Source organism: Bombina bombina, chromosome 9 (assembly GCF_027579735.1).
Source record: "Bombina bombina isolate aBomBom1 chromosome 9, aBomBom1.pri, whole genome shotgun sequence".
NCBI classification, from domain to species: Eukaryota; Metazoa; Chordata; class Amphibia; order Anura; family Bombinatoridae; genus Bombina; species Bombina bombina.
Genome location: NC_069507.1, coordinates 196,081,985 through 196,102,466, shown reverse-complemented (window position 1 = coordinate 196,102,466; position 20,482 = coordinate 196,081,985). Strand labels below are relative to the sequence as shown.

The following is a 20,482-nucleotide window of genomic DNA, read 5'->3' as shown; positions in this document are numbered from 1 at the left end:
ATACTGTGGGGTCGATTTATCAAGTGTCAGGTGAACATGAACCTCTGTAGCGGATCATGTCCGCCTGACATCGATAAATGCCGACAGCATACGCTGTCGGCGTTTCAAATTGCACAAACATTTCTTGTTAAATGCTTGTGCAATGCCCCCCCCTGCAGATTTGCGGACAATAGGCCGCTAGCAGGGGGTGTCAAGCAATCCGATCAGGTTGATTGTTATCCGCCGCCTCAGACCGCTGCTTCTTAACTCCTGATTCTGGCGAGCCTGAAGGCTTGTGCAGAATTAGCATTCGGGGGTTGATAAATTTGCCCCTTATTGTGCAGTTAGGTAAATGTTCTTTTACATTGTTAAAGGGTTACTGAACCCAATTTTTTTCTTTAATGGTTCAGAAAGATCATGCAATTTTAAGCAGCTTTCTAATATATTCCTATTATCAATATTTATTTGTTCTCTTGCTATCTTTATTTGAAAAGCAGGAATTTAACGCATAGGAACCGGCCCATTTTTGGTTATTGGTTTGCTAAATGTAACTATTCATGGTGCTGAACCTAAAATGGGCTGGTTCCTAAGCTTCAAATTCCTGCTTTTTAAATAAAGATAGTAACATGACTTAAAAGTGATTGCTTATCAGTGTTATGGCTTATTTATATCTATCCCTAGTTGGCCACAGCGGAAGGGATAATATATACTCAAGGCTTTACAATGGGTATGTCCATGGAGTGCATAGTTATTTAAATATTGCTAATAAATTAAATTAAATATGTTTAACATGCAGGTAATTTTGCAATGCAATACTTAAAGGGACATTCTACCATAGAATTGTTATTGTTTTAAAAGATAGATAATCTCTTTATTACCCATTCCCCAGTTTTGCATAACCAACACAGTTATATTAATATACTTTTTATCTCTGTGATTACCTTGTATCTAGGAACCTTCTTCCATCCCCCTGATCACATGACTGTGACTGTTTACTATCTATTGTCTTAAATTTAGCATTGTGTTGTGCTAAATCTTAAATAACTGTGATAGTGAAAGACAGCACCTATTTACCTTCTGGGGCACAGGAAAAGGGTTAGCCAGACCCCAATATGTATCCAAAAGAAGTATTTTTCCAGCCACCAGTTAAACTTTAAAAAGACCTTTATTCATTTCTTACAGGGTCCATCATATCAACAACGTTTCAAACCTATGCCAGGTTCTTAATCATGTCTACTGACATGATTAAGAACCTGGCATAGGTTTGAAACGTTGTTGATATGATGGACCCTGTAAGAAATGAATAAAGGTCTTTTTAAAGTTTAACTGGTGGCTGGAAAAATACTTCTTTTAAATCTTAAATAACCCCCTGTGCCTGAACACAGTGTTATCTATATATGGCTCACGTGTACTTTCTGTCTCTTTGTGTTGAAAACAGATTTAAAAAGCATGTGATAAGAGGCAGCCCTCAAGGGCTTAGAAATTAGCATATGAGCCTACCTATGTTTAGTTTAAAATAAGAATACCAAGAGATAAAAGCAAATTTGATGATAAAAGTAAATTTGAAAGTTGATTAAAATTAAAAGTCCTATCTTAATAATGGAAGTTTAATTTATACTAGACTGTCCCTTTAAATATAGTAGAATTAAATAACTGGCAGATACACAATAAAAAGTCAAGAAATAGCACTTACAGGGACAGTCAAGTCCAAACAAAACTTTCATGTTTCAAATAGGGAATGTAATTTTAAACAACTTTCCAATTTACTTTTATCACCAATTTGTTCTCTTGGTATTCTTAGTTGAAAGCTAAACCTAGGAGGTTCATATGCTAATTTCTTAGACCTTGAAGGCTGCCTCTAATCTAAATGCATTTTGATAGTTTTTCAAAACTAGAAGGCATTAGTTCACGTGTTTCATATAGATAACATTGAGCTCATTCATGTGAATTTACCATGAAGACAGCTCTGATTGGCTAAACTGCAAGTCTGTGAAAAGAACTGAAATAAGGGGGCAGTCTGCTGAGGCTTAGATACAAGGTAATTACAAAGGTAAAACGTGTATAATTATTAGTGTGTTGGTTATGCAAAACTGGGGAATTGGTAATTAAGGGATTATCTATCTTTTAAAACAACAGCAATTCTGCTGTTGACTGTCCCTTTAATTTGAAATGAGCAGTAGAATATTTTCAAGCAAATTTCACAGTTAATCAAATTTTCCATCCCCTGTATCATGTGACAGCCTTCAGCCAATCACAAAATGCATGCAAGTATATACTGAACACTTTTGCACATGCTCAATAGGAGCAAGCACCTCAAAAAGTGTTTGTATAAAAAAAATAGCATTTTTTGATAATAGAAGTATATTGGAAGTTTTTTTTTAATTGCTGCTTTATCTGAATTATGAAACTTTAAGGCCCTTTTGATACTTCGTATGTATAACAACATTACTGTAATGTCCTTTTAAAGGGACAGTCAAGTCCAAAAAAAACTTTCATGATTCAGATAGAGCATGCAATTTTAAACAGCTTCTCAATTTACTTTTATCACCAATTTTGCTTTGTTCTCTTGGTATTCTTAGTTGAAAGCTAAACCTAGGAGGTTCATATGCTAATTTCTTAGACCTTGAAGACTGCCTCTAATCTGAATACATTTTGACCACTAGAGGGCATTAGTTCACATGTTTCATATAGATAACATTGAGCTCATGCACGTAAAGTGACCTAGGACTGAGCACTGATTGGCTAAACTGCATATCTGTCAAAAGAACTGAAATAAGGGGGCAGTCAGCAGAGGCTTAGATACAAGATAATTACAGAGGTAAAACGTGTATTATTATAACTGTGTTGGTTATGCAAAACTGGGGAATGGGTAATAAAGGGAATATCTTACTTTTTAAACAACAAAAATTCTGGTGTTGACTGTCCCTTTGAGCTCAGAATATGTGAATGCTGTATACAAATTATAATTCTAACTGTACTTTGTCTACTCCCAGTTTCTCATAACATTTTTTACTACTTTTTCAGGGCACTGGACGATACTCCATCTATATTGCAAACTATGCAAATGGAAATGTGGGTCCGCATGCATTGATTGAAGCAGATGAAGCGGCCAGCGATTTTTCTAGCGGAATCATTGTGCTGTCCAATGTTGCTGCAGAAGCTGGTGTAAATAAGTACACAGGTACTGGGGATGTTTTTTTATCTCACATGTTTAAACTAATCTGCAGAAAAACAAAACGTTATTGTTATAAACAGATTTGGGTTCCACGGTGCTGGTTATATTAAGATAATTATAGCAGATTGACATTGTATTACAGGTCTTTTACAGTACTATTTGAAAGATTTAAGAATGGAACCACTATAGATTAAATATACTGTAGTGCAAGATAATTCAAATTCTAGTTAAAAAGCATTAACAATCTCAATTTATCTGAATTGGTTTAGAGGTGTGTGTGTGTAGCGTGTGTTTTAATGTGCATACAGTCTGTGTGTGCACAACGTGTGCTTGTATTCATTGTGTGTGTTTAGTTTGGGTGTTGGTGTAGTGTGTGTGTGTATGTTTGTGTATATGTAGGTGCAGTATATATGTAGTGGGTGTAGTGTGTATATATGCATGTAGGGGCTGTAGTTTGTATATGTTTAGTGTGTAGGTGTGTATGCATGTATATAGAGGGTGCAATGTGTGTATATATGCATGTAGGGGCTGTAGTTTGTATGTGTTTAGTGTGTAGGTGTGTATGCATGGTTATAGTGTGTGTGTATGTATGCATATAGAGGGTGCAATGTGTGTATATATGCATGTAGGGGCTGTAGTTTGTATGTGTTTAGTGTGTAGGTGTGTATGCATGGTTATAGTGTGTGTATGTATGCATATAGAGGGCACAATGTGTGTATATATGCATGTAGGGGCTGTAGTTTGTATGTGTTTAGTGTGTATGCATGGTTATAGTGTGTGTATGTATGCATATAGAGGGTGCAATGTGTGTATATATATGCATGTAGGGGCTGTAGTTTGTATGTGTTTAGTGTGTAGGTGTGTATGCATGGTTATAGTGTGTGTATGTATGCATATAGAGGGCACAATGTGTGTATATATGCATGTAGGGGCTGTAGTTTGTATGTGTTTAGTGTGTAGGTGTGTATGCATGGTTATAGTGTGTGTATGTATGCATATAGAGGGTGCAATGTGTGTATATATGCATGTAGGGGCTGTAGTTTGTATGTGTTTAGTGTGTAGGTGTGTATGCATGGTTATAGTGTGTGTATGTATGCATATAGAGGGTGCAATGTGTGTATATATGCATGTAGGGGCTGTAGTTTGTATGTGTTTAGTGTGTAGGTGTGTATGCATGGTTATAGTGTGTGTATGTATGCATATAGAGGGTGCAATGTGTGTATATATGCATTTAGTGTGACTTTTTGGAAATGTGAGTTCAAGTCCTTTGCTCTAATAACGTCACATTTGTAGAGTTTTCATCCTAGCAATGGCTCCAGAGGTGAGACATTCTGCTAATGAAGGTTGACCTATTCTCTTTCCAAGACAAGGAGGGAATCAGTGTACAGAGGATATATCGGTTTTCTTATTACTTTCTCACCATATGCTGTGTTAACCCATAAGCTCTTTCCTTAGTTTGCTTTAGGCTTATTTAGATATTGGCAAAAAAAAATGATTTTCTTCGTTTAGTGTGTCCATGAGTATAAGACGCAAATGCATTTATTTACAGGTACATTATTTTCTTTTCCTCTGTACACTGGTTTATAAGCACGGCTCTCAGAAACCCTTCTTTTATTAGTAGGTTATGATGCTGTGGTATTTTATTCGATTAGTAACATTTCTCCATTGTTGGGTCAGGAGGACCTTTAAATAGGAGCTAACTTATTTCTACCAGATACAGTATCTAAATCCATATGGATAAAAACTTCAAGCTGTAATTTTGAGCACAGCAACATTCAGGCCTTTTTCGATCTAAAATAATTATTTTTTGTTGATGCAGAAACTTATATTACAACAGAATATTGTCATTCATGTTGCCACAATGAAGTAAGGCACTATGGTATGTAAATATATTATTTACACTAATGCACTCAGATTTTAGGAGGGGCCCATTTTGACTCCTTTGTTATCCGCAGTACAGTGCTTGTGCTTCATTGCTTAATTGTGTATCTCCTATGTGTAGAGGGTGCATGATCGGTGTTCTTACATTACCTTTTTAATGGGTGCACCAGTCTCCAAATGTTGTATAAATGTCCTAGGGTTATCAAGATTGTTTCATAGACATTATTTACTTAACCACCTTCTTTCAGTATATATTCATCAAGTATTCTCAAGCATATCATTTTATGGCAGAAAATAACCACTTACCTATCATTCTTATAAATTTAAAGCCTCAGAAATGATATGATTTTGCTGATATTAGCACCCACTTACAGTTTCAGTTTTTTTTTCTTTTTTCATTTCTGTTCCAGTAACCTTTTAATCGGACAGAAATGGAAATTGTAGCTAATATCAAGCTAAAATGAGCTAATATTAAAATAATTCAATATTTATTGTACACATCATTACATAAATCAATGTTGAATTATGCAAATAATTTGAGCTTTGGATAGCAGAAAATGTTAAAATATTTGAAATAATTATTCTGCCCCCACCCAGCTACTTCATAATGTGACCTGGCTGGCAAAATTCTCTGTGTGGAACACTGATCCTTTTACACCTATTCCCTCTGCTTACTACAGGTATTAACTATTTGATAGGTAAAATAAACAGTGTTGAAGTGTTTTGGGGCTTAACAAATTTATCATATGTCCTTCCATTGACATTAAGGGGCACTAGAATCTGAACCATTGAAGAGTCAATGGGCTTGATTTATTAAACTTGGGCGGACAGGATTTGCTGGACATTGGTACAAGAGTACAGGATATCCTTGTGCAATGACGCCTCCTGCTCGATGGTGGCCAGTTGGATGCTAGCAAGGGCTGTTAATCATCCCAATCAGATTGGATCTGGATGATTTCTATCCGCCATGTAAAAGGCTGCTGTTACGTTACTATAGCCTGAAACGATTTACCTGGAGCCCAATGTGTTAAGTCCATGCTCTATGTACATGCGTATGTTAATGGCCATTCTTGGGTTAGTTAATTTATCTGTGTCTCTTATAGGCAATACAGGAGTTAAATTCATGCTGTTTGTATATGACTTGCAATAAGAGGATGACTTTCCTTGTATCGCGTTGGGCAGCTGGCAATATGAGGGTTAAAGAACTGTTACTGACAAATGGGAATGAAATCCCTGCTGTATATCTATTACTTGAATTGAGGAGGTTAATTTGCTGCTTTGTACAGACAACTATAAAAAAAAATGCTACTCTGTGTGTATTGGTGGCAAATTTCAGGGTTGACATTCCTGCACTATGTTTGTTTCTGTCAATATGGATATTACATATCTGCTTTGGCTGTTTCACAGGCAATGTGGAAATTAAATCCCTTCTATAGGGTTGTGCCACTAGCTATATGAGGGTTAAAGGGACAGCAAAGTCAGAATTAAACTTTCATGATTCAGATAGAGCTTAAACAACTTTCCAATTTAGGGTTTAAACAACTTTCCAATTTACTTCTATCATCAAATTTGCTTTGTTCTCTTGGTATCTTAATGCTAGATAGCCTGATAGAACTCAGGAGCGTTCACAAGTCTTTAGCAGTCTAAGGCAGCAGTGTTTGTGTCCATGTATAACAGTGCTATAAACAATGTTGTAAACACTGCTGCCAGATGGATAGAGGCACGTGCAGGCTCCTGAGCTCACCTAGGATTACTCTTTAATAAAAGATACAAAGAGAACTACGCAAAATGTATAACAGATGTAAATTGGAAATTTATTAAACATTTCATGCTCTCTCCAGTCTATTTAAGTTTAATTTTAACTTTACAGTCCCTTTAAATCTCTGTACCTTGTGGGATAATGATAAGTAAGCAATTAAACGGACAGTAAATTTAATGATTCAGGTAGGGCATGCAATTTTAAACAAATTTACAATTTATTTTTATCATTAAACATGCTTTGTTCTCTTGATATTCTTTGTTGAAAGTGAGAACCTAGGTAGGCTTATATGCTTATCTAATTTTTACAGTTTTTCACAGCTAGATAGCGCTAGTTCATGTGTGCCCTATAGATAACATTATGCTCACTGCCGTGGAGTTACGTATGAGTCTGCACTGATTGGCTAAAATTATTTCAAAATAAATTAAACAAGGGGGCAGACTGCAGAGGCTTCGATACAAAGTAATCACAGAGGTAAAAAGTGTATTAATATAACCAAGTTGGTTATGCAAAACTGGGGAATGGGTAATACATTATCTATAGTTTTAAACAATAATAATTCAGAAGTAAAATGTCCCTTTAAATGACTGCATGTTATGGGCTTCTGATAAAAAGGTGGTTAAACATTGATCTGTGTATTTGACAGGAAGGAGTTAAAAACTGCTTAGCTGTGTAAAAGTCATGCAATGTAATATAAAACTAACTGGAATGGGGTGTGCAGGGAGATTTGTGTATGCCCTAAATAAACCACTGTTCTGTATGAAATGAAGGCAGAAAGTTTTTTTTTTAATCATAAATGGAAGTGAGGGGGTTAAATCAGTAATATTTACATATTGTAGTTAGGGATATTTAAGAACAATGACTTTCCTCTATGGGTACTCGCATCTGGAGAGGAGAAACACTGTTATGCATTATAACAACAGATTATCTGAGAGCCAGCTGACTCAGGCACTGCAGATACATTTTGCCTAAATTGCATCCTTTTCTTGTCATTTTTGAATATTCAGGATAAGACGGGAAATAGCCTTTTTATGCGCAATGTGGCAGATTGTTAGCCAAAAATAGCGCAGTGTTTCAATTCCTTGCGCTGCATCTATATCACAAAGCGTTTATTAAGCAAGTGTAATCATTTAAGATTATTTTCATCGCATGTCGGCTTTATGGCCAGAGCAATTCATAGAGACATTTATGGTCACTTTAAAGACTCATAACTGGAATTCCTAATTTCCAGTTTTTGACCTTCCCTTTGGAATGCTTGTCTGTTCATTATCTGCACTATGACATTGGCTCATCTATCTCTGCAAGTCAGAAGAGGCAGACTCATGGTAAAGAATTATGTTGATCTCAGACAGCAACTCCTGGAAATCCTTTACCGAAGCATTTATGATAGGCTCTTGTCAGTCAAATTGATAGGCAATCTCCAGTTAACAGGTGATCCTATCATTGTGAAATCATTTTAGTCTCTGCTTTCAGCATATTTTCTGGCTTCAAATCCTGTTTTGATTCTACAGCTCAATTCATTTAACTTCAAATACCATTTTGCAAAAAAAAAAAAAAAAAAAAAAAATACTATTGATTGTATGTGTGCACCAAAATACTAGGGTCCATTCAAATCTTTCTTATTTTATTTATTTTTTTATATATAAAAAAAAAATGGGATCAGACTTTTTTTTTTAACAAATAAGTCATACACAGCCGAGCTTGGTAACCGTCACAAAATTTGATCTCCATTTTCCCACGTGACCCTGAATAAACGATAATGGCTCTTGATCACAAACATCAGAACGGATAAGCAAACAAAACACCCATGCAAATCTAAAATTGCAGATTTGCGCTCTTTGCCTTAAATCACATCCCTATCACCTCTACAGCCAATCAGAAACATTGACAATATGACTAACATGCACCACGGCACCAATCAGTGAATGCTTCTTTTTATCGTATGTTGATAGAATTAATAGGCTTAATTGAGTCCATGGGGTAGATTTAAAGGGACACTGAACCCAAATTTATTATTTTGTGATTCAGATAGAGCATTCAATTTTAAGCAACTTTCTAATTTACTCCTATTATCAATTTTTCTTCGTTCTCTTGCTATCTTTATTTGAAAAAGAAGGCAACTAAGCTTTTTTTTATTCAGAACTCTGGACAGCACTTTTTTATTGGTGGATGAATTTATCCACCAATCAGCAAGAACAACCCAGGTTGTTCACCAAAAATGGGCCGGCATCTAAACTTACATTCTTGCATTTCAAATAAAGATACCAAGAGAATGAAGAAAATTTGATAATAGGAGTAGATTAGAAAATTGCTTAAAATTTCATGCTCTATCTGAATCACAAAAGAAAAAATGAGTTCAGTGTCCCTTTAACAAGCAGTGGATGCTGCTATCTACCCCGTACTTTCCAGATTGCTGGAAATGTAAGTTAAGAAGCAGCGGTCATAAGACTGCTGCTCATTAACTCATCTGCCACCTCTGAGGCGGCGGCAGCAGCAATCAGCCCAATCAGATACGATCGGGTTGATTGACACCCCCTGCTAGCGGCCGATTGGCCACGAATGTGCAGGGGGCGGTATTGTACAAGCATTTCACGAGAAAAGCTTGTGCAATAATAAAATGCCGACAGTGTATGCAGCCAGCATTTATCGATGTCGGGTGGACATGATCCGCTAAAGTGAATCATTCCCGTTCGACAAATGATAAATCAGCCCCCAAGTGTGTGTATTTTTGCATCTGGATAGAGGGGCATTTGCTATTTTTTAAATAGATTTAATTATACATTGTTATTGATATCGCCTCTGTCAATATATTGTAGATATGTTTTATTCATGTATTTACCTGTACATACTGATGGTGATGATATATTTAGTATAATTTAGTATTTGGTGCAAATCTATCATCACCATTACAAAGGGCCACCGCCGTTGTTAGCATGGGCTGTATCATCTTGTTTTTTTCCATTTGAGCATGCACGTATCATTAGCCCATGTATTTTAACAATAGATCTGTGGGTTTTGAGCATTTATCAAGTTCCTTTGGCTGTAGAACTCGATGTCTCAGTTTTATGGTTGATATTTAGGGCCAGATTATAAATGGAGTGCAAAATATCGCTTTCTCTAAAGCAATATTTGTGCTCCACTTTGTAATACCAGCGCACGCAAATGTGCGCTGGTATTACTGGTGAGGTGCAATGTGAACTCAACCTCACGTTGCCATTTCACTGAAGCATTGCGCTCATGAGAGTGCACTTCCATAGGCTCCAATGGGAGCCTTGTTCTGATGCCGACTCCACAGAACCTAACCGCATCGAAGGGGCTAAGTCACACAGCGATATCAGCAAATGAAATATTAATGTATATGATTATATACATATATATTTGTGTTAATTTGTATATATACATATATTAACAGATAAATATATATGTACTATATAAGCATACAAAGAGAGAAGCGCTCTACCAGGAACGAACAACAGCTCAGTGGCTTGTTCTATGGCGATTTACCACCCGGAAGCAGCCTCTTTTAGACCAGTGTGCTTTTCACAGAAGAAAACTTTCCTGAAGTATATCAGTCTGATCCCGCCAAGTAAGGTCAGTCCAGCCCCGAAATACCAGGCAATTCTCCTCTGAACAAGGAACATGACAACCCCAGACGATCGTTTCGGCCTTCTATGGGCCTCGTCAGTGAGGTGCAGCCACATTCCTCTAAGCACACTGGGCAAGGAGTCCACGTCTGGTTTCCCCCATCACCCATAGGGAGACTTCCCCAGGGTCATAATAATTTGCATACAAAGAGAGAAGCGCTCTACCAGGAACGAACAACAGCTCAGTGGCTTGTTCTATGGCGATTTACCACCCGGAAGCAGCCTCTTTTAGACCAGTGTGCTTTTCACAGAAGAAAACTTTCCTGAAGTATATCAGTCTGATCCCGCCAAGTAAGGTCAGTCCAGCCCCGAAATACCAGGCAATTCTCCTCTGAACAAGGAACATGACAAGGAACATGACAACCCCAGACGATCGTTTCGGCCTACTATGGGCCTCGTCAGTGAGGTGCAGCCACATTCCTCTAAGCATAAACATATATATTTACAGGGAACACACAGTTCCAGCAGACCACAATATAAAGGCACTTTTCACTCCCACCAACTTTAGCCCCCAAAAACTGTCTGGTGCAGTTATTTTATTAAAAAATAAAAATGCTACAATTTTTATTTTTTAATAAAATAGACACTGTATTTTGGGGGCATTTGGGGCACATTTATAAAATTAACCAGAGATCTGATCTCTGGTCAGTTTTATAAGCACTAATTGCTCCTGCGAGGTTGTGGTAGAAATAACCAGCCACTAGTAATGGCTGGCTATTTATCGTGTGCAATAAATTAGTGCTCCAATAGCTCTTACTCGATAACCTGATGTCAGATGGGTTGTAATGTCTATTGCTGGTGTTGTCCATGCATCCTACGGCTGAATTTTCCAATATCCGCTCATATTTTTGTAATATAGAAATGCTGTTAAGGTTTTGGATTGTTGATTGTTGAAAACAAAATGTGTATTGGGAGCAGCAAAACAGATTATAAATGTTATTGGAATCGATCCCACTGTTTAAAACATATCAGTTTGTAGGTCTGAAGAATGTGTCTGGTGATTCACTATGTTTTTGTCAATATGTGCAGCAAAACCCAAACCAACTTGTTTTAAGTGTGCAAGAAATATATAAAATTTTGAATTTAAAGGGATAGTCTACTTGCATATTGTTATTGTTTTAAAAAAATAGATAATTCCTTTATTACCCAATCATCAGGTTTGCATAACCAACACTGTTATATTAATATGGTTTTTATCTCTATGATTACCAGTATCTAAGCCCTGCATACTGCCCCCTATCTCAGTGCTTTTTACAATCTTGTATTTTAGCCAATCAGTGCTGTTTCTTGCATAACCATTTCATTCTCCACGGGAGTGAACACAATGTTATCTATATGGCATACATGAAATAGCACTGTCTAGCTGTTGTACAAGATTTAAAAAGAGATAGAGGAAGCCTGCTGGGGCTTAGAAACAAATAAACTAAGAGTTTATAAAGTATATTAATTTAACAATGTTGGCCATGAAAAGCTGGAGAATGGGCAAGAAATAAAAAAAAAAATCAAGTAGACCGCCCCTTTTAAGTCTGTTTTTTCGATATTTGACTTAGCGTATATTTCTGAATTATGGCCGTTTTACTAATCTGTCATCATAATCATAATACATGTTTGACGCATGGCCTTAAAACCATATACTTCAACTAAACCAAGCAACAAACATCAAACTGACTGTAAACACCACTATGGGTCAACTACTTATATAAAGTAAAGCAAGAGCACAGTCCAGTATAAGTGTCGGCCATTGAATTAAGTGAGCAAGCATTGAAAAGCTGCTTGAAAAGTGTTTTTTTTATTATATTAATATTGGTATTTAATTATGCCTAGGCAGAAGTTTTGTATCACAAATGCATTATCACTGGGTTGTCAAATGATGCAAAATGGGTTTAACTTTGCATTTAAAATCTAATTGACTTGAAAGCAAGTAATTGTAATGATTTTAGGACCCACACCTAAGGTTGCCAGGTGTCCAGTATTCAGCCGGACAGTCCTGTTTTTTTAGTAAGCTGTCCAGTATAATTCTCACAAAAATACTGGACACTTTAATGTTCAGTTTTTTTAAAGTTCCTGAGTGTTAGCTAAATGTAAAAGGCCTTCTATTCATAAACTCATTACAAATATGGAGCTGAAAGAAATGAAGGACAGTCAATGGGGTCAAATCACTTCTGTGTTTGAATGTTACTGGCAGCCAAAGAGGTAAAATTATTTGTTTATTACTGGCAGCCAAGGGGTAAAATGACTGCTTAATTATGGAAAATATACATTGTGGAAACAAAAGTGGGGGGTGAGGTAGAACTTTTTGGGGAAGCCTTGGGTGGCCCCCATCTACCATTGTGCCCAATCACTGAATTGGGGGCTGGCAACCCTACCCAAACTCTATTGGCAGGCCTTGAAGAAGGGTGGGGGCTTTTCACTTCTTGACCAAAACAAGCAACAACATTTGCTGTTTTTCTGTTTGCTGCAATTTTACCCAGTACCAAATGTACCTCAGCTGCTGCATTATTTATATGTGTAAGTAACCTCTAATGGAGTTTGCTGCCTGCCTGGTCTGGGAAGATGCCCATATCATTGTATTTGTAAAACAAAGAATACAGATTTAACAAAATGGAAGGAATAATACTCCCCTCTGGAGCTGTGACTGCAAACAAACCTCAGTTTTCTCCCAGACTGATTTAAAGGTATGTGGATAGTTGGAGGTGATGGTCCACAGAAAGGGAGTCAAGAAAGGCTCAAAGGATACTACCAATGATTCTACTTAGAATGATTCACAATCACGTAGTATACACAAGCATCTGCAGAGTGAATAATATATACTCACACGATTGGGATCTGGTGTCTGGCTTCTAAATAAAATTCAAAATATCAATTGGATATAGTTGTCAGTATATTTATGAAAATCTAAGTAGTGCTCTCCAAATAATATATCAGCTTATGGCAGGGTTATAACACAATACAAATAATAATTATCCTTAAAAATAGAAACCCTTAACCAACATGCATCTACTAGAAACCATACAATTAATATAAATACCTGAATTCTTTTATTTAGTTAATATCCATGAACATTTTGCAATATATTTGCAATACCAGAATATGACACAATATTATATGCGCTTGAAAACTATTTAAATATGCTATGCAAAGTTCATACACGCTTACCTTTAAAACCAGCCTTATTTACAAATAGCCTTTCATTCAGTTTACACAATGAGACTAAAATTTTTATCTTTTAGCATCCAAGCGATACAATTCAGTGCTTATAATCAACATGATAAAATATATATTCTGCTATTTAACTGCAATGTATCCTAATACAATATTAATTTACAATATCAGAACTTGCACAGATAAATTACTTAGCCTACCAGATACAAATTTAAACAATATATAGGCTGTGACTACCAATTTAAAATACAATTTATTTCTCTGACTCTGCCAAACCCAGCAACAATGGCCTCGCTTCCATTGAGTCGTAATTCAGTTTGCGTGCACTCGCAAACCGTTAAATATGCTGTCGAAAGCAATAGCGTTTAACGACTGTTTCCAATGGCGCGTTATACCTCAATATCGGCTGCCGGACTTCGGCTGCCGAAAAGATTTTCGCGTCCCATAGAAAGTAATAGAAGCTGTTAATCGATAAATTATACCAGGTTTCCATTGAAAGCGCTAACCGTTAATACACTGTCGGAGGCTGTCGATACATTGAGAAATATTACCCCCAGCTCAACTAGGTGTAAAGGAGGAAAAAAGAGCTTTTTGAGGCCTGTTTCTCATTGAAATAGCAAATCACAAAAAAATTATGAGTGTTTCAATGTACAAATAACATTATATATGCTACATTTATTGGTCCTATGTATAGGAATATTTGTACCCATGTTGTCATAGAAATTTCAATATGTATGTGCATATAAAAATATATGCAAGCACCACAATTATGGAACGACCTCCCGCACACTTTCAAACCTTCCCCATGCCTAATATCCTTTAAGAGATCCCTCTCTACATATCTCAAAACAGAATGCACCTGTCATTGTTGATTATATATTTCCTACCGGTTCTATGTTAAATTTTTGTGCATATATGGTGTATTATTATTTTTTTTATTTTATTGTACCCATTGTATCAATGCAATGTTTTGTGGACCCAGGACATACTTGAAAACCATAGAAATCTCAATGTATCTTTCCTGGTAAAATATTATAAAAATAAATAAAATATCTACCTATTCAAAATGAAACCTTTGCCCAGGGATGCTATATATAATCTCAATACATATAGAAAAATAATTCAAAGGAAATAAGTTGTTTATCATGAAGATGAGTTTTATTATTACAGATTTACCCTCATTCAAATGTAATTTTCAATGTGAAAATCATATTTATTCAATACAAAACGATGACACATTAAAGTTATAATGTGTCATAGTACTAATATTTATATAATATATGTAATGTCATGTCTGCTAAAGCAGATAATACATTTGCAATATTTAGACTATTAACCAAAATACATAAGTGCTTAATATTACATACTTCAAGAGATATGAAGTATTGTCTTTAACATGGAGTTATTGAAACATTTTAAAAGTGCATTGTGCATTGGTCCCAGGGAGAGTCTGTGTCTGTTCATATGATGTCAATTAAAATGTATTAATCACCTCTATATCATGGCAATCACATATATGTTGTATATACATCAGTGCTTAAATATCCTAAAGATACATTTATCTAATTATTCTAAATATTGAATAATAATCTTGACAAAAAGGAGTGCATTAGTCATGATAGGTATTAGTCATGATAGGTATATATTTCAGATATTACATTCCACATAGGACTATAAGAATGAATGCAAGGTATTTGGCCATATCAACAGGAAGGAGTATTTACTTTTCAACTCTTCTATAACTGTATAACCCTTATTAGCTTCATCTGAAGGAGCAAACAACATATGCTTGTGGAATATAAATCATAACAATTACACATGTCACGTTGACTTATGTTAGATAGCATATACTGTATAAATTTCAGACACGTATCCCCAAGTATTCTTAAACGGCATAATATGATATCCTCAATAAAAGGACACATAAATTTATCAACAATGTACACCTGCATATTAATTGACATCATGTGAAATAAAAATGAATAAAGCTGTTCATTTTTAGCAGATAAACAGCTATTAGAATAATATTAAGATATATGTTCAAATTTGGATTAGAAAAATGGATGCATATTTATGAGATGAAAATCGCACTTAAAAAAGTGCTTTAGTGCAAAAATTAGATATGATATATCTTGGGTTGAAAAAAAAGAATATTAATTAATTCTTGCGGCGGGATTTTGCCTTTGGAGGAGAGGTACTTAGGGGGGCAGTGTGGCGTCTTGTGCGACGCCCACCAGCTGAATGTGAGGCTAATAACCGCGATTCAGGGTCCTGCAGGGAGATGACAGAGGATGCAAGGGAGGATGGAGTTTGGGGCCTATCCGCGAGCCTCTCCACTGCCTCTGCCAGGCGGACGAGTGAGGCATTATGGATGTCCATTTGGCTCTGTATCCTTCTCAAATCCTGCTGCTGCTGGAGCCTGGACAGCCTAAGCTCTCTATGTATGAGCCTCAGTAGATCATCCTGCTGGGACTGTGCCGGACCCTGTTGTACATTTGGTGTCTCAGGAACTAATAATTGGCTGGTTCCAGGGCTGTCTCTCCGTATTGGTGACTGTGAGGTTGTCTGTGATGGCACTGTTGGCAATACATTGGTGGGTGCAGTGGGTGGTGGTGTGGATTCCTGTTGTGCCATAGGAGTGGGAGGCATATAGTACAGATGATGCAGATCTGTATGCTGCTGTGGTGGGTGCATCATCTGCTGCTGAGGATAATGATGTCGTGGTGGGTGCATCATCTGTTGCTGAGGAGGATGTTGTGGTGGGTGCATCATCTGCTGCTGAGGAGGATGTTGTGGGGGGTGCATCATCTGCTGCTGAGGAGGATGTTGTGGGGGGTGCATCATCTGCTGCGGTGGGTGCAGCTGTGGGGGCTGTGCCATTTGTTGCTGCGAAGTATGCATGAACTGCCATTGTTGAGGAGGATGAGTCTGCTGGGGTTCAGAACCCAAAACATGAAATGTTGTCTCCGAAGTAGATGGAGAAGGGCATGATACATCCTCCACCTCATATGCCCTAGGCTGCTGCATATCATCTTCTAAGAGGCTGATATAGGAGGTAGTGTCACCATAGATATCCTCATCCTCCTCAGTGAATGTAGGAACATCCTGCTGTGGTGTTGGTGCAGCTTCATACTCCTCCTGTTCGGAACCTACAAATAAATATACGGTATGTTTACATTATCTATCTAATAGAATATATTACTTTGTAGCATAACAACACAGACTATTATATTCCATATTTATGTGTATATATGTACACACACACACACACATACACACACACACATACACACACACATACACATACACACATACACACATACAAAATCAAAGCATATATGACCATAACTGAGGAATCTTTATAGACTGTGTCTTAAAGGAACATTGTTAAAGGGACACTGTACCCAAATATTTTCTTTTGTGCTTCAGATAGAGCATGCAATTTTATTCAACTTTCGGATTTACTCCTATTTTCAAATGTTCTTTATTCTCTTGGTATCTTTATTTGAAATGCAAGAATGTAAGTTTAGATGGTGGCCCATTTTTGGTGAACAACCTAGGTTGTCCTTGCTGATTTGTGGATAAATGCATCCACCAATCAAAAACTGCTGTCCAGAGTTCTGAACCTAGAAAAAAAAGCTTACATGTCTTATTTTTCATATAAAGATAGCAAGAGAATGAAGAGAAATTCATAATAGGAGTAAATTAGAAAGTTGCTTAAAATTGCATGCTGTATCTGAATCACAAAATAAAATTTTTGGGTACAGTGTCCCTTTAAGGACAATGACACATGATTTATATGAAATGCTTAATATTCTTGGATATTATATTATCAATATTCTTGCTTGTCGGAGCAGATATACAATACAGAGTGCTTGCTGAACATATTAAATACAACTATGTAAATTTAAATTCATAGCTAAACACAGATGGGTATTTATGATATACAACATATATACATCACATATATGGTTATATTTAATATTGAATATTCACCTTCATACACCTCTTCAGGTGGCACAGAGGTGTCCATTGTCCCCTTACATCCGTAAACAGATTCATCCGAGATGACATTGGACAGCATCTCCTCCCATGACCTTAGGTGTATTCTCTTGCTAGGACCACCACCTGTCCCACGTGCATATTTGGCCTGCTGTGCCAGCTTAGCTTTGGTTTCCCTCCTGCAGTCATGATAGCGGTGTTTAATGCTGGCAGTAGAACGATTACGTCCTAAGCAGCTGACTGCCACTCGAATCTCCTCCCACAGCTTATTCCGGACAGCCGGCCTCAGGTTAGGGTTCTCCAGCTGAGCTGCCCTCTCCAAGTATGCCTCAACAAGAGCCTCCTTCTCCTCCTCAGAGTACCTCTCCTCTCTTAGCCTGCCCTTCACACCTGAAGGGCCAGCAGACACAGACTCTCCCTCCTGTGACTGGGGACCAGCCCTCTCTACCTCCTCTGTCCCTGCAGGCTGTGACAGGCTACCACCAGCCCCACCCCCAGTTGCCACAGTCTGCCCCACTTTCCCTTTTCTTTTTGTGCCTAGCTGAGGCTGACTCCTCCTCACTCCTCCCACCTCCATTCCTCTTCCACCCTCTCTCCTTCCCTCCTCTGCCAGGGTTTGAGGAAGGACAAATCCTCCACCCAAACCTCGGCCCCTATTCCTGCCCATACTACTCCCTACTTCCCCCCTCCCCCTCCCTCTATCCACCCTCACCACTGCCCTCCCCCTAGCCACCCCCTTCCCAACTCCACTAGGCCTATCCATCCCTTTCTCCTTCCTCCCTAACTCTAACCTAACACTAAAGTCCCTAGCTTACCTAACTACACTAATTCACCTAACTAAACCCTAAATTAAATAGCCCCAAAACTAACTACCTAACCTATCTAGACCCTAACTATCTCTATTCTATATCCCTCAAAATAAAAATAAAATGTGGGGGTGAAAATAAACAAAGGGATGTAAATGAAAAAGGAAAAACTAAGGAGGATTAGAACAAAATTATAGAAAAATAATAAGGGATGCAAATTAAGAAAGGGGTGAGCTATATAGTCAAATGAAACAAAAAATATGGGATGTTAAAAAAAAAAATATAGGATGGGCAAAATGTATATATAAAAAAACAAGTTATATAGTGAGGAAGGGAAGGGTAGTCAAAGGGGGGATGGGAAGTGGAATAAGGGGATTAATGAAAGGAGTAATAAAGGAAGATGGGGATATGGGGGTTAATGAAAAAAAAAATGTGAATGTGTTTGTATCAAATAAAAGTGTGTATGTGTGTGTGTGTGTATAAACTAATGTGTGTTAATTAACTAATGTATGGATGTGTGTGTGTGTGTTCCTAATATTATATGAGGCCTACAATAAGAATATATGAAAATCAAATATCAAACTCTCCACTAACTCTCAAACAACTCTCAAAAACCCAAAACTCCTACCAACGCAACTAGCTCCCGTGTCTTTCTCTCTAGAGGCGATCACAGGTAAAGAGCGCAGGCGCAAACCGTTATTCTTATAGACAGAGGTCGGGTTACCATGGCAATGCACTTGTTATGGCGCGCTTTTCGACAAATCCGACATCGGTTGGCAACGCAAACTTACGTACGGCCGAAAAGAGCGACTGCGCGCAACACGCTAATCTTTTCAATGGAAACCTGGTACTAAAATGGAGCCGTAAATTACTTTTAGCTGTCGTCCGCTTCGGTAGCTTACGGCTCCATTTTTAACGACTCAATGGAAGCGAGGCCAATGAATGCTTATTTTAAATTGTTTTTGCATACAAACAGGCCAGCTAAGAACTATCCAAAACAATGACACACAGTTTAAAAGTACAATCTGCTCTTTAAATCTATTTGTTATAGCAATCTTTTAATACATTACCAAAAAGAGTACCAAATCGATATCCAATATTCCTTGATAGGAATATTTTCACCTCAGAAAATACCAATAAGTATAATTTGCAGTCAATGATAAGAATAGATCAGCTTTGCTTGAGTAAATGGTATTTCACGCCGAACAGGAACCAGTTTACAAGTTTAGCTCAGCAGAAAAATCTGTGTTAAACAGGGGTTGTAAATGTTAATTCTTCAACCCACACTGCTTTCAGTAATTTTAAGTTCACACCATAGCATTTGTCTGTTGGCTAAGGCCTTCACTGCCCCACCCACATAGCATGGGGTCAATCCATGAGTAGTTGTAAAAGTCACAATACAACATATTTTCTGTTTAGCTAGCAATACAGACGTGTATTTGATGTTTAGGAGCAATTAACACCTATGTGCATAAAAAACTTTCCCTATGATTTTGACCAGCTTCAAGAGGGTATTCCAGACACCTCGTCCTTACTCATAGCATGGGGTACAGAGTTTTGCATTTCCTAATTAAGAAGCAAATGTTTCCCTTTTGTTTCTTGGGACATGCTGTCTGTAGTTCAGCCTGGAGATGTATATTCGATTTGTGGGGGTTTCTGAGTCAAATCCTGACATCAGAATTGCAATCCTATTTCAAAGAATATCTGATAAAAATATGGTTTCATACATAAACACATTCCCCTGTCCTATTTGCACACATATATATATATATATATATATATATATATATATATATATATATATATATATATATATATATATATATATATATATATGTTAAAAATTGTTTATTGCTTAACGTGTTTCAACTGTAAACTTCCGTCTTTTTCAAGAGCTTTAAAATCATAAAAGTATGCTGGCAATTGGTTAGCATACTTTTATGATTTTAAAGGTCTAGAAAAAGACAGAAGTTTACTGTTGAAACGCGTTGAGAAATGAACAAGTGATATTTTGAATTTTATTAAGGAGCCATACACCAGATCTCTATCGTGTGAATATATATTATTTACTTGG

At 37.0% G+C, this 20,482-nt stretch overlaps 1 protein-coding gene across 4 annotated transcripts in view; it reads left to right on the top strand.

Moving 5' to 3' along the window:
- The window catches only part of CRTAC1 (cartilage acidic protein 1), a 1,047,407-nt gene that overhangs the window by 625,574 nt on the left and 401,351 nt on the right, over positions 1–20,482 (top strand). For all 4 annotated transcript variants that reach the window (XM_053692551.1, XM_053692550.1, XM_053692553.1 and 1 more), the window contains exon 5: positions 3,004–3,160. In XM_053692551.1, coding sequence (XP_053548526.1) covers positions 3,004–3,160 — 157 coding nt within the window. The remainder of the gene's footprint in view (positions 1–3,003; positions 3,161–20,482) is intronic.